Below are 14779 nucleotides of genomic sequence, written 5' to 3' on the forward strand. Positions count from 1 at the left end.
TTCCAAATTATTGGACTCCAGAATTGTTGGACTAGTTTACAACTCTACCAGCAGTATATTAATGAATCTATTTTTCTTCATCCCCTCAGAATTTGTCATTTTCCTTTTCTGTTATATTAATCTGATAGGGTATGTGGAGGAAGTGTGTATGTTTGTATGTGTGTGTGTATGTATGTATATCTACACATGTATATATAAATATATTTTTTCTTAACTATAGCTTGCTTGATGGGGAGGATGAAAGGGAAAAAAAGAATAAAGTAAAAAAGATACCCAGTTGATGTGGTACCTCAGAGTTGTTTCATTTTGTATTTCTAATTATTAGAGATTTAGAACATTTAAAAATATTTTATTTTTCCAGATCTACGTAAGAAAGTTTGAACATTTGTTTTTTAAATTTTGAGTTCCAAATTTTCTTTTTCTTTCTCTTTTTCTCTCAAAGGCATTTTGATGTAGCTTATACATATGTAGTCATGCAAAACATTTTTTTCATATTAATCATGTTTTTTAAAGAAAACAGACAATTTTTTAAACTTTATTTTTTGGGGTTTTTTTTTTTTTTGTCTTTAAGATCCTTTGACCATTTATTAATTGGTTCAATTTCCTATGTATTTTAAAAAACAAGACCTTTATTAGAGAAATTTGTAAAATTCCCTCCCCTACACTTTTCTTGTTTCTAATTTTAGCTGCATTGATTTTGTTTGTGCAGAAACTTTAATTTCACAAATCAAAATTATTCATTTTATCTCTGATGATTTTCTCTGTCTCTTCTTTGGTCATGGCCCTTTTTAAATCCTTAAATATGAAAAGTAAATGAATCCTTAAATCTGAAAAAATGAGAAAGAAAATAAATGCAAGCCAGCAACAACAACAAAAGTGAAAATATTATGCTGTGATCCACACTCAGTTCCCACAGTCCTCTGAATACAGATGGTTCTCTCCATCACAAGACCATTAGAACTGGCCTGAATCACATCATTGTTGAAAAGAGTCATGTCCAGCAGAATTGATCACTTGTATAATCTTCCTGTTGCTGTGTACAATATTTTCTTGGTTCTGCTCACTTCACTTAGCATCATTAAGTCTCTCCAGCCCACTCTGAAATCATTCTGCTGATCATTTCTTACAGAACAATAATATTCCATAACATTCATATACCGTAACTTATTTAGCCATTCTCCAACTGATGTGCTTCCACTCAGTTTCCAGTTCCTTGCCACTACAAACAAGGCTGCTACAAACAGTTTTTGTGCATGTGAGTCTTTTCCTTTTTTTTATGATTTCTTTGGGATACAGACTGAGTAGAGAAATTGCTGGATCAAAGAGGATGCACAGTGTGATAGCTCTTTGGGCGTAGCTCCATATTGCTCTCCAGAAAAAATGAATCAGTTCACAACTTCAGCAATGTATCAGTGTCCCAATTTTCCCACATGTCCTCCAACATTCATCATTCTCTTTTCCTGTCATCTTAGCCAATATGAGAAGTGTGTGGTATCTAAAAGTTGTCTTAATTTGCATTTCTCTGATCAATAGTGATTTAGAGCATTTTTTCATTTGCCTGGTTTTAATTTCTTCATCTGTAAATTGCCTATTCATATCCTTTGACAATTTATCAATTGGAGAATGACTTGTATTCTTATATATTTGAGTCAATTCTCTATAAAGTTTAGAAATGAGGCCTTTATTAGAACCTTTGGAATCATGTACCCATTTTGAATTTATCTTGGTATTTGGTATAAGATGTTGGTCTATTCTCAAGTATGTTAAACATTACTCCTGTGCTTTTGGTTAATACTAACATATCTCTCTGAAGGCAGGTTTGCTTAGCAAAGAGAATCCTCAGCCCAGTTTCATCCAGCTATCAAAAATTCCAAATAATTAAGAGTTGGAATTGTTGATATTTCACTTACCTGCTATTATTGATATGAGTTTAGATATACATAATGTGGACTCACAAAGGTATTCAAGTTTTGAGGCTGCCAGACAAAGATAGTATAAATATAACATTGAAATTTCTGATAACCTGCTATTTTTGCTTGCATCCCTTTCAAGTTAGTGAAAAGAAAGTTCTATCTGTACAGATGGAATATTAAAATTTAAGATAAATGGGTTCATTCTTTGGTCTTGAGTCAATCAGAGAAGAGATTCATATCTGATAGTATATTAAGAGTTTTTCATAAAGTTAATAGGGAACATATTATAAAAATGCACACCACTAGTCTACTGAGGAGTTTTGGCCTTAGGCCAATTCTAGTATCATGGCAATGAGTACAGGAGAGGAGTGTGTGTGTGTTTGTGTGTGTGTGTGTGTGTGTGTGTGTGTGTGTGTGTGTGTGTGTGTTTCTTCATCTATCCTCCCACCTTATAGGAGGCATGTTGACAGGACTATAGAATGTCTCAATATTCACTGTCTGCCTACTGCACCTGGTAATTATAGGTGTTGTCAATTTACCTCTGTAAACATTAAAGAGAAGAAATTGTTCTGGCATCAGAAAGCCACTTCTGAGCAAAGAAGAGTTATTAGGTCTTTCTCTTAAGATCTTAAGATATGGCCATATACATATGTATGTATGTAATGGAAGCACATTTCATTTCATTAATTTTTTTTTTTTTTTTAGTTCACAACTATGAGTTCATCAGTGTGGGGAATTCTTACTGTGGAAACTTCCTTCACTGATGCAAATCTTGGACACTGAAAGATTTAGAGACTTGCTCCTGATCACACAGCTGGTGTGACAGAGACAGAACATGGTGCTGATCCATCAGAAGTCCTCTCTGACTTCCCTGAGCCTCTAATCTTCTGTTAGTATTTAAAATGGATGCACATTCATGACCTTATGTAAAAATTAGGCTTGGTCCCTATTCTCTAGGCAAATTTCAGCTCCAAGATAAGAACTGAAAACTGGAGCCATTCAGAATTATACAGAAGAGATTCCTGCATTAGGTAGGTTGGGCTTCAGAATCATTATGCAGAGTGTAAGTAACCTGGCAGGATTAATTTTTCAGAAAGCCAGATTAAGGTATGCTTTTTTCCATTTATATCCCCTCACCTTAAAAAAAAAAAAAAAAAAAAGGCAGGAAGTTGTTGGGAGTTATTTAGTCATGTCCAATCTCAGGAATTTTCCTTGTGTTCAACAACTACTGAATAGTAGATTTTTAAAAATTACTTTGGATAATTTCTTGTTTTTTTTTTATTAAGGTTTTTTATTTACAAAACATATACATGGGTGATTTTTCAACATTGACCCTTGCAAAATTTTCTGGTTTTTGGATAATGTCTTGATTGTATAGGATGTAAATCATCAGGATGACTTTTTGAAGTCATATTTGCTTAATCTATCTCTAGATTTTTTCTGACTCCCATTTCTTGTACTATTTTTAGATGTATTTGATCATTAAAGAAAATCTAAAGTAATAGCAAATGAAGTATGATTTGGATTTCTTAATGCATTTTATTTCTTCCATTAGCATTTGATATGATTACTACCCATTTATGCTGTTTGGTGACACTTTTTAGTGTTGGTTTCTGTTTCAAAATTTGGATGCATTATCGTTTATATTCAGCATTTATTATAATTCTTCCCCACTGCTCAAAATCCATTATCTCATTAATTACTAGTGAGAAATAGGGTGAGTCTTATGTGATGGATGTTTGAATTAATATTTATAAGATCTTGTTTCTCTAAGTTGTTCAATGAAGTAGCCAAATGTGTCCCCAAACCCCAAAATGGTATAGTACAAAACACTAAATCAAATATTATCCCTGCCCAGTTGGGTTTGCAATTTAAATATTTTGTGTGAATAAAGCATGTTTGTAGATATATACATATGTGTGTATTATGTAAAAAAAACATATGTGTACTTGTGTATACATGAATTTTTCAGGCAAGATAAATTGTGTCTGAAAGATTGATTATGAGCTTGAAGAGGACTTGGTTACTGACTGATTAGGATCTTGAATTCTTCCACTCTTTTTTTCCCCACACCAAAAAGTTTTAGAGAATTGTTACTGTTTGAGCCAGAGTTGTAATTTAAAGTGAACCATAAAAGAGTGTGTTTCTTCCCTACAACTTTTCCTACCCTTTATAGTCTTTCATTGGGTCATGTTGTTTATTGTGACCAAACATTACTCTCCTACTTAACCCCAAGCCATGATATCCAAGGGTCTATCATCATTGTGCCTATGGTTTCTGCATGACTCCTTTTTATGTTAGGTTGGGGTCAAGGACTAGTGATTGTATTGTAGGGACACAAAACACATTCTTTGGGGTTAGATATCACCTCCTCCTAATGCAGTTAAACACCCTGCTTCTCAATCTCCCTATGTCCCCCAATTGAATTTCCCTTTCAGTGCAAAAATTCCCAGTTAGAGAGACAGGTAGTGCAGTAGATAGCGTGTTGGCCCTGGAGTCAAGAAGACCTGAGTTCAAATTTGGCCACACATACTAGTTGTGTGGCTCTGGGAAAATCATTTAACCTCAGTCTCATTTTTCTCATCTGTAAAATGGGATAATAATAGCAACTGTCTTCTGGTTATTGTGAGAATCAAATAAGATAAAATTCTTAGCATGATGCCTGGCACATTTTAAAGTTGTTGATATTTTTTGTTTTTACATCATGATGGCATTATGAAATAGTAATCAAAGTGCTGGATTTGGAGTTAAGAAGACCAGGGTTTAAATTCCCTCTGTTACACCTACTATGTAAAGGCAAATTCCCTAACCTTTCTCTGAGTCTAAGTTTTCTTTTCTCCTTTTTTTTTTTTTTTTCCTGAGGCTGGGGTTAAGTGACTTGCCCAGGGTCACACAGCTAGGAAGTATTAGGTGTCTGAGACCAGATTTGAACTCGAGTCCTCCTGAATTCAAGGCTGGTGCTCTATCCACTGTGCCACCTAGCTGCCCCTGACCCTAAGTTTTCTCATCTGTAAAATTAAAGTATTAGACTGGATAACTTCTGAAGTATCTTCTAACTCAAAATTTATTATCCTATGATTTTTGTTTTCCAATTTGACCTACTTCTAGTTCTCTCAGAAAGCAATATCACATAAGAATAAAAGATATTGAGGACAAATCTACACTTCATAAAAATTTGCTAACATACCAATCAAATCTGACATCATATTCAATGTTAAACACCCATAGTCTCCCCTTTCTTTAAAGAAGTTGAGGAGCTTGTATATTTATATCACTTTTTTAAAGAAAAGCTTTGTCATTATAAGTACACAGCATTCAGTTCCAGTTTTTGTTATTCTTTGTATATTGTTGCAATAACCATAAGTGCTGTTTTCTTGGTTCTTCTTACTTTACTTTTGCTTCAGTTTTCTCAGTACTTCATCCTGAAACACCCAGATGCCCTTTTGGGCTTTCTCAAGTTGGAATATTCTTCTGTAGGCTTGCTCTCTTTTTCTACTTGTAAGTTCCTCCCATATTCTCCATTTTGTGGAGGTGTCTTATACGATTTTCATTCTATTTTTGGCTCTCTTTCTGGCTTCCATACTTCAAAACAGAGTCCCAGTTCAGAGTATCTTCATTGTCTTATCTCTAATTCTCTACTTTACAGTTTGATGTATTATCTCACTCTTTGAATAAAAATAAACTCTTTGAGAGTGTTCCAAATCACTACTGATCAGAGAAATGCAAATTAAGACCACTCTGAGATACCACTACACACCTGTCAGATTGGCTAAGATGACAGGAACAAATAATGACAAATGTTGGAGGGGATGTGGGGAAACTGGGACACTAATACATTGCTGGTGGAGTTGTGAAAGAATCCAGCCATTCTGGAGAGCAATCTGGAATTATGCCCAAAAAGTTATCAAACTGTGCATACCCTTTGACCCAGCAGCGCTACTACTGGGATTATATCCCAAAGAAATACTAAAGAGCGGAAAGAGACATATATGTGCCAAAAGGTTTGTGGCAGCTCTTTTTGTTGTAGCTAGAAACTGGAGGATGAATGGATGTCCATCAGTTGGAGAATGGTTGGGTAAATTGTGGTATATGAAGGTTATGGAATATTATTGCTCGGTAAGAAATGACCAGCAGGAGGAATATAGAGAAGCCTGGAGAGACTTAAATCAACTGATGCTGAGTGAAATGAGCAGAATCAGAAGATCACTGTACACTTCAACAACAATACTGTATGAGGATGTATTCTGATGGAAGTAGAAATCTTCAACATAAAGAAGATCCAACTCACTTCCAGTTGATCAATGATGGACAGAGGTAGCTGCACCCAGAGAAGAAACACTGGGAGGGGAATGAAAATTGTTAGCACTAATATCTGTCTGCCCAGGTTGCATGTACCTTCGGATTCTAATGTTTATTGTGCAACAAGAAAATGATATTCGCACACATGTATTGTACCTAGACTATATTGTAACACATGTAAAATGTATGGTATTGCCTGTCGTCGGGGGGAGGGAATAGAGGGAAGGGGGGGTAAATTGGAAAAATGAATACAAGGGATAATATTATAAAATATATATATATATATATAATAAAAAAAAAATAAAAATAAATAAAAAAAAAATAAAAAATAAACTCTTTGAATACAGTAATTTCATTTGCTTGTATTTCTATCTCCAGCACTTAATACAATGTATGGCACAGAGTAAATGCCAAATAAGCATTTGTTTCCTTCCTTCATAGAAGTCTTCTCATGTTTTTCTATTTTTATATTCATTTTCCATATAATTTACTAATATTAAGTTATATTCACATACCACGACCTGTTTAGTTATTCTATAATCTAATTTGTTTCCCAGTTCTTTGTTACTGTGAATATTTGGTACGATACAGGATCGTTCCTTTTATTTTACCCTTTTTTGGTGATATATATTTAGTGACGGGATCTCTAGGTTAAAGAGTATAGATATTCTAATTAAATAATTTCAAATTACTTCCAAAATGGTTGGACCAATTCACAGCACTACAAAAGTGTAGTAGTACGCCTGCTTTTCTGAAATGGACAAAAGACTGGCCCCCTCATCCCTGGGTCAAGGGGCCTCAGGGTTATAGGAAAATGTTGCTTAAACTAAATTAAGGGAAGTGTTATGTTCAGACTGGGCCCCATCCCCCAGTTCATAAGACCCTAGACTTTCCAAGAAGTGTGTGTCTAACAAAGTCAGGAACATTGCAAAACATGCCGACAGGTTCCATTGTGTGCTCATTCTCATCCAGACACTTCCCCATTGTAAATGAGAAACTGTGTGTCAGTGATTCCCAAAATTTGTAACCGCAAGGCTGTACCAGGATGTGGCAAATGGGCTTAAAAGTGTACCTCACTAAAGGTTCAGGGCTGATCTCTACTAGCCTGTCTAGTGGGATCAGTCGCCAGCTGGCTAATAAATGATGCTTTAAATTGAATAATCTGGTCAGAGCTGTCTATCTTGTGTCAGCCCATTTCATTTGGAGGTTCCTACTGAGATAAGTCTTTGGCTCAGTCTGACAGCCAGTCCCTCTCCCTGGAGGGTGAAAGAGGTTATGGAGACTTGGGGGTGGAGAGATGTTCCTTGGCCCCAGTTTCCAGAAATCTCTTTCTTTGGACCAGGTGAGTGAGACCCAAAGTTTTGAAAGTTGAATAATATGGTCAGAGCTGTCTATCTCGTGTCAGTTCATTTCATTTCAACAGCACCTCCAACATTCATTTTTGTCATTGTTTTTTATTTTGACCAATTTGCTGAATGTATATTTAAGCCTTAGGAGTGATTTGATTCACTTCCAGTATTTAAAACTGAATGCTAGAAATAGCAATGCTGCCTAGGGACCATCTTAAGTTGGACTTCATACATGTTAACATACATTAAATCCTACTCCAGCATTTGCTCTAGATAGGCTTGTTGGTTAAAGTATCTGATGTTTACATATGTCTTTCAAATTTTCTGTGAGTTCTTTGACCTAGAGGGCCCACCATTAATTAAATTTCCCAAAGACAGAAAATTCCCACATGTATTAAAATATTAATTGCCCTATGTTTTTTTTTAATAGTAAATGAAGTGAGAGGAAAACTGTTCCCTTTACTGAAGCTGTGTTCCCTTTAAGATTATCACTCTGAAACTGTATTTCCTTTATTTCTGTGATCCCTTTTGGAGTCTCAGCCACTCCTGGCAAAGGTATATCCCCCCAGATAAGTTATCTTTCTGGGATGTCAGAGCCTTTGATTCAATTAGACACCCCTTTGAAGTGTTGTTAATTCCAATGGGAGATCTGGGCTGGCTATTGATAAGCATCTAACCTGGGAACCTGAGTCCTCAAGTCTCAAGGCTCCTTTTAAAGGGCAATATCTGGACTTACTCTTTGCAGAGGCAGTTTGCTAGGGACCTCTGCCGGCTAAGAAGGCATTCTCTTCTCAGTGCCAGATTCCATTTCCTTAATAGAACTTTGCCACTATAGAAGTCAGTCTCTTAGCAAACTGGTTTCTATCCAACAATAAATTTTCATTTTGCTAATAATAATTCGGGATAAGTGAATTCTTTCACTTTAAACCTGTGGCTGATGGAAAGGGGATTTTAACAACTCTCTTATTGCCACTAACCTCATCACCACCAGGAATTGAGGGAATATAAACCTCATCATAAAGGCTTGGAAACAAAAGTAAATGTATTTAAATTGTGGTGCATAAATGTAATTACTGCATTGAAGGAAATCATTAAGATTGAAAATACAGAGAAGAATAGGAAGACTTCACAGGATCATAAATTTATAGCTGAAAGGTCCCTTAGAGAACTTCTAGTTCAGCCCTCTGTTTTTATAGGTAAGAAACCCGAGGCTTTTAAAAGATTAAGTGATTTGCTTAATGTCATAGCTAGAAAACGGAGAAGCAAGATTGGAATCTAATCCAAATCCAGCACACTTTAGGTTAAACCTTGTTACCTTTGAGAATGGAGATGAAATGAAGTATCAAAACAAAGAAAACAGTATATCTTCAAAAATTACTTCTCAGCATTTCCTTTTTGTATGGGATAAGTCTGATCTCTTACGTGCTCTCCTTCTTGGCAGTTCCAGGTTGGTGACTGGTAGGCAGTAAGGTGTTACCTGAAACTTTGACTTCCAGATGTATTATTGGAATATCTGTGCTCAGTAATTGGTTGGGAATCAGAGTATGAAATTGGAATGTTCTCTGATTTACTGGAGGTTGGCTAACAAGGAGGACATGAAAGATTCTGTATTGCCAGATGTTCTGGGACTGAGTCATTATTGGAAAAAGAGAGGGGAAACTGTCTCCACTGATTTAAGGGGTGAGAACAAAAAACAAGTGATAGCTCAACTTAATGAGTTATAGATCAATTATCAAGAGAATGGCCTCTAAAATGAGGAATCAAAGGCCTCAAAGAACTACTTCATTTTCCCCCCTTGGGATTACATGTGTGAAATGTTAGCTCAAATTCCATAGGGGAGGAAAAGTAAATTTCTAACATACTGATCCTAAGAAGGAAAAAGACTTTACCTATTAATGTAACTCTCTTCCCTCTATATGCTCTCTCAGTAGCCACATCAACTCTTATGAGTTCAATTACCTCTATGCAGGTGTATAAATGTGTAAATGTATGCATTCTATAGCCAAAAAAAAAAAAAAATTGATTCATTTACATTCTTCAAAGTGGGAAAATACAGTTTTTATTTACTACTATAACTTAATGGCAAAAAGGGAGGTATCTTTAATATGTGTGGAATATGGACCAGTCCTCAAGTAAATGGAAATGTTTGAAATGTCTTGAGGAAATTAGTGACGTAATCCTTGTGGCAAGTATTTAAGGGTTTGTTGGGAAAACTATGTGTGTGTTCTTTTGAGTTAACTAATATGTGGCATTTTTCTTTCTTTTTTTTTCTTTTAAAGAGATTATGCATGATGTGATAAAGAAGGTCAAAAAGAAGGGAGAATGGAAGGTAAGTGGAATAATTGGGAACTTTAGAGTAAGTTGACATCATTGTTAATAAGGGACAGTTTGGGGAAAAAAGAAGTATTTGATTGCAAAGAATAGAAGCAAATTGCTTTATAATAAACAATAGACTTGTGAAGGATAAATGAAAAGTTCAAGAATTGTCCAAAGGATAGTTTTACTTTTTGCATATTTCCTGTGGATTGAAATGGGTTTGAAAGTGACATTAGGAATCATCTAATTTAACTCCTTATTAATTATACTATTTGTAAAATAAGATACAATAAATTAACATGACATATTGAAACTGTGTTGAAAATAATAGTGATAATATAAAATATAGAAAATGTTTTTCAAAAACTAATTAATGATATTTTCAATTAATTAGTTTTTGAAAAACATTTTCTGTATATTAAAATCATGGTTAAAAGTTACTCATTGGTTTGAATCTACATAGAGGTGGTGATTGAGAAGCCATTCCTACCTTAAGTCTTTGCCATTCCAGTCACAAAGATAACAAAATCAATTTTTAGCAGAAGGGACTTACCCCGAGCCATCCACGATGATTTGTGAGATGTTCGTCCTGTAGTCTGTAACCATAGAATAGAGAACTAGAAGTCAAGCCATTAACTCTATTTTTTTTATCAAGTGAACTAATCAGAATAGCCATATTGACAGACATGGCTAAAGCATTCAAGGGAATGCCATATAAATTATTTTTACTTCTCTCCTTCCCATTTGCAATTATCTTCCTCCAAGCACCTTAATTTCAAGTCAGGAATAACAATACTCAAAAACAGTGGTTCTCAAACTTTTTGGCCTAAGGATTGCTTAATCTCTTAAAAATTGTTGAAGTTCCTCAAAAAAGGCTTTTGTTTATGATTTATGTCTACTGATATTTTCCGCATTAGAAATTAAAATATCTTAATATTATTATGAAAACAGTTTTGAAGAATCTCCTGAATCCTTCAAGAATCCCCTGAAAGAGTATCAGGTACCTTAAGAAATCTCAGCCTACCTTTGAGAACTGCTATTCTAATAATATTCAAGAGCCTTTTTCAGAAAGCTAAGTCTATCATATTACTAAAGTAGTAAGTGTCCTAGTCTAATGAGATAAGGGGGTGGGGAATGACCAATAGTATTCCTCCTTTGCCCTTTTAGATTTTTTTTTTTTTTTAGAAATGAGGAGTGGCCTCCTAGCTTCCTTCTTTTGATGCTGTTTGGTGAAATAGAATAGCAGTAAGTATGACTTAATGCAGTTAAACATATAAATGCAGATAGGAAAGGTTTGTAGTTTCATTTTGACTTAGAATTAAAATTACAAGCTTCTATTGATCTGAATTGAAGCATATTATGGATGCTGAGCTGAAATATCTTTTTTTTTTTTTTTTTGCTAAAGGCATCTGTATTTTATTTTATTTTTAAAAAGAATAAGAAAAAAGAAAAACAGGAAAGGAATATTAAACAAAACAAAACAAAAGAGGACATTGTCATTTGCTCAGCAGAACATCAGAGAGGATTCAACATATATTACAATGAATTACCAGTTCAAGAAAGTACATATACTGGTGGAAGAAATTGAATTTATGAATGTTCATCTTTACTTCTTGTAAAATTTTCTTTTGTTCTCTGCTGTGTATCTTTTTAACTTTATTCTTTTTTCCCCCTTTTAGCTCCTCCAGCTCCCCCTAGCAGACTATAGTTGAAGGATATATTTAGGTATATATCTATCTATATACATATAGATAGATATATACAACATACATAGTTCCCCCCTTACACACATCTTTCCTATTTCTGCTGACTCTTTGCTTTAATTCTGTTCCTTGACTTGCTTTGCTGTTACTTAACCCCCACCTATGGAAGCCTTCTTTATCTTCTTCCTGAATCCTTTGCTTCCCTGCCCCACTTATTTCTTTATAGATTTTGGAGAGTGCTATATTCTTCATGGTATATATGTAGTGTGGCCCATTTAACTCATTCCCAATGTGAGTAGGTTTTCAGAACTATGAACCCTTTTCCCCCTTCTAATTCTACTTTGTCTATTCTTCCATAATTACTATTTTTACCTTGCCTCTGCCCCAATCTTTCTATTGAACTATCCTGTTGCTGATATTAGTTTTAAACATATGGTATAGATTTCCCATGTAAAAAAACCAAAACAATTTATCCATGTTAAATTCCTTGAAATTGATCTTTGATATTAGCTCTTAAATTGTTAAATTTTCTATTGAGTTTGGGTTTGGTTAATAGAACGTTATGAAAATCTGCAAGTTTGTTGAATGTCCATTTTTTTCATTCAATATTATAGATAATTTTGTTGAATATGATATTTTTGGTTGCAGGCCTAATTCTTTTGATTATTTATACATATGATTCCAGGACTTGTGGTCTTTTATTGTGGCTGCTGCTAAGTCCTGTACAATTCTAATTGCAGTTCCAGTGTATTTGAATTATTTTTTTCTTGTTTCTTGAAAAATTTTCTCTTTGATCTGGGGTTTTTGAAATTTGGCAATAATATTCCTATTTATTTTCCACAAAAGATCTTGTTGAGGTGGTGATTAGTGGACTTTTTCTATTTCTACTTTCTCATATTCTATCACTCCAGGACAGTTTTCTTGGATTGTTTCTTGCATTATTGTGTCAAGATTCTTTTTTTGGTTATAACTTTCAGGTAGTCCAATTATTCTTATATTTTCTTTAAAATCTCCCTTCAGCCCACTGGGAACCTGCTAACAATGTCTGGTCTGGCTCCCCATCTCCCCTAAGGGCTCTCAGCCTTCCTGAGCAGTCAGGAGGAGGTGACAACCTATGTTAAGATTGAAGCAGAGTGAACCAGGTGGAAGAGTATTACCATGTGGCAAACTACATATAATAGCAAGTTGTTTATGTGGTCCCACATATACAGTGTCGTTTCTGTTCCATTATAAAAAGGAGAAAGCCTTGAAATAAATGGACTCTTTTTTTTCCACCATCCTTGTGAGTCCCTCCTCATCACTTCTCCACTAGGAAGGTATATTTTAATCATCCCAGTGTGGGGGTTCTAGAAAGCAATAATACATTTTGTCACACCAACTTGGGGCTCTAGAAAGCAGGACTCAATATTTTAATCACCCCAACTTGGGGGCTCTAGAAAGCAGGACACAATAGATAAGTCTCAAAGATGAAAAAACTCTGAAAATTAGAATTGAGTAAGGGGAAGCTAGTGAAGCTATGAGAGACCAAGACATAAAACAAATTATAAAGAATGAAAAAATAGAATACAATATGAAACGTCTTTTATAATATAGAAAAACAAAAGATCTAAAGAACAGATCAAGAAAAGAAAATATTTCCAATCCTTCATAGGGGTAGAAGCTAAAGTTTGTGTAATCCTGTGACTCCTCATTATTTGGATTCTTTCTTTATGGCCATTTACAGTTATATTTCCTTGACCTAGAGAAAACTCTGGATTTTGACTCTAATATTCTTGAAAGTTTAATTTTTTTTTCCTAGAAGGTAAGTGGCAGATTATTTTTTCTTTTTTCTTCCTTGTCCTTTGATTCTGAAAGCTCTGGACAGATTTCTGATTTATAGGTTGGGTTTTTTGTTTTGTTTTGTTTTGTTTTGTTTTGTTTTGTTTTGTTTTTGCCCATGGCTTTAAGTCCAGTAATTTTTTTTTTAATGGATGGAATTAATACCTTTTTTTTTTTTTTTTTTAAAAACATAGGCATGGGTAAGTTTTCAAAATTGACCCTTGCAAAACTTTCTGTAACAAATTTTCCCTCCTTTTCCTCACCTCCTCCCCTAGATGGTAGTCCAGTATATGTTATATATGTTAAAATATATGTCAAATCCAATATATGTATACATATTTATATAGTTATCTTGCTGCACAAGAAAAATTGGATCTAGAAAGAATAAAACCTGAGAAGGAATACAAAAATACAAGCAAATATCAACAGAAAGCATGAAAATGCTATGTTGTGGTCCATACTCAGTACCCACAGGCCTCTCTTTGGATATATATATATATATATATATATATATATATATATATATATATATATATATATATATATATATGGCTTTCTTCATCACTGAACAATTAGAACTGGTTTGAATCATCTCATTGTTGAAGAGAGCCACATCCTTCAGAATTGATCATTGTATAGTCTTGTTGCCATCTCCTGGTTCTGCTTATTTCACTTAGCATCAGTTCATGTAGGTCTCTCCAGGCCTCTCTGAAATCATCCTGTTGGTTGTTTCTTACAGAACAATAATTTTCCATAACATTCATATACCATAATTTATTCAGCCATTCTCCAATTGATGGACATCATTCAGTTTCTAGCCACTACAAAAAGGGCTGCCACAAACATTTTTGCACATGTGGATCCTTTTCCCTCCTTTAAGATCTCTTTGGGATAAGCCCAGTAGAAACACTGTTGGATCAAAGGGCATGCACAGTTTAATAAGTTTTTGAGCATAGTTCCAAATTATTCTCCAGAATGAGCCCAGTTTTCTCACGTCCCCTCCAACATTTGTCATTATCTTTTCCTGGTATCTTAGCCAATCTGACAGGTGTATAGTGGTATCTCAGAGTTGTCTTAATTTGCATTTCTTTGAACAATAGTGATTTGGAGCACCTTTTCATATAAGTCCAATAATTCTTCAATAATCTCAGTCTTTTTCAAGTTCATTATTTTTGCTACAAATATCTTACATTTTCTTCAGTTTTTTTTACTTCGTTTTAATGTTTCTTGCTGTCTTATGGAACTGTTATGTTCTATTTGTTTTTTTCTAGTTTAAGGATGTTTCTTGCTTAGATAAGTGTACTGAGTGTTTCTGACACCTAGTTTCTCAGGAACAACTTAGGTTTCAAGCTTTCAGTGCTGTCTGATCCAGGGCAAAAAA

At 34.4% G+C, this 14779-nt stretch overlaps 1 protein-coding gene across 3 annotated transcripts in view; it reads left to right on the forward strand.

Moving 5' to 3' along the window:
• Positions 1 to 14779, forward strand: part of STXBP1 (syntaxin binding protein 1) — a 96117-nt gene that overhangs the window by 31202 nt on the left and 50136 nt on the right. For all 3 annotated transcript variants that reach the window (XM_074293693.1, XM_074293692.1, XM_074293691.1), the window contains exon 2: positions 9841 to 9890. In XM_074293693.1, the coding sequence (XP_074149794.1) occupies positions 9841 to 9890 (50 nt within the window). The remainder of the gene's footprint in view (positions 1 to 9840; positions 9891 to 14779) is intronic.

This window comes from Sminthopsis crassicaudata, chromosome 2 (assembly GCF_048593235.1).
Source record: "Sminthopsis crassicaudata isolate SCR6 chromosome 2, ASM4859323v1, whole genome shotgun sequence".
NCBI classification, from domain to species: Eukaryota; Metazoa; Chordata; class Mammalia; order Dasyuromorphia; family Dasyuridae; genus Sminthopsis; species Sminthopsis crassicaudata.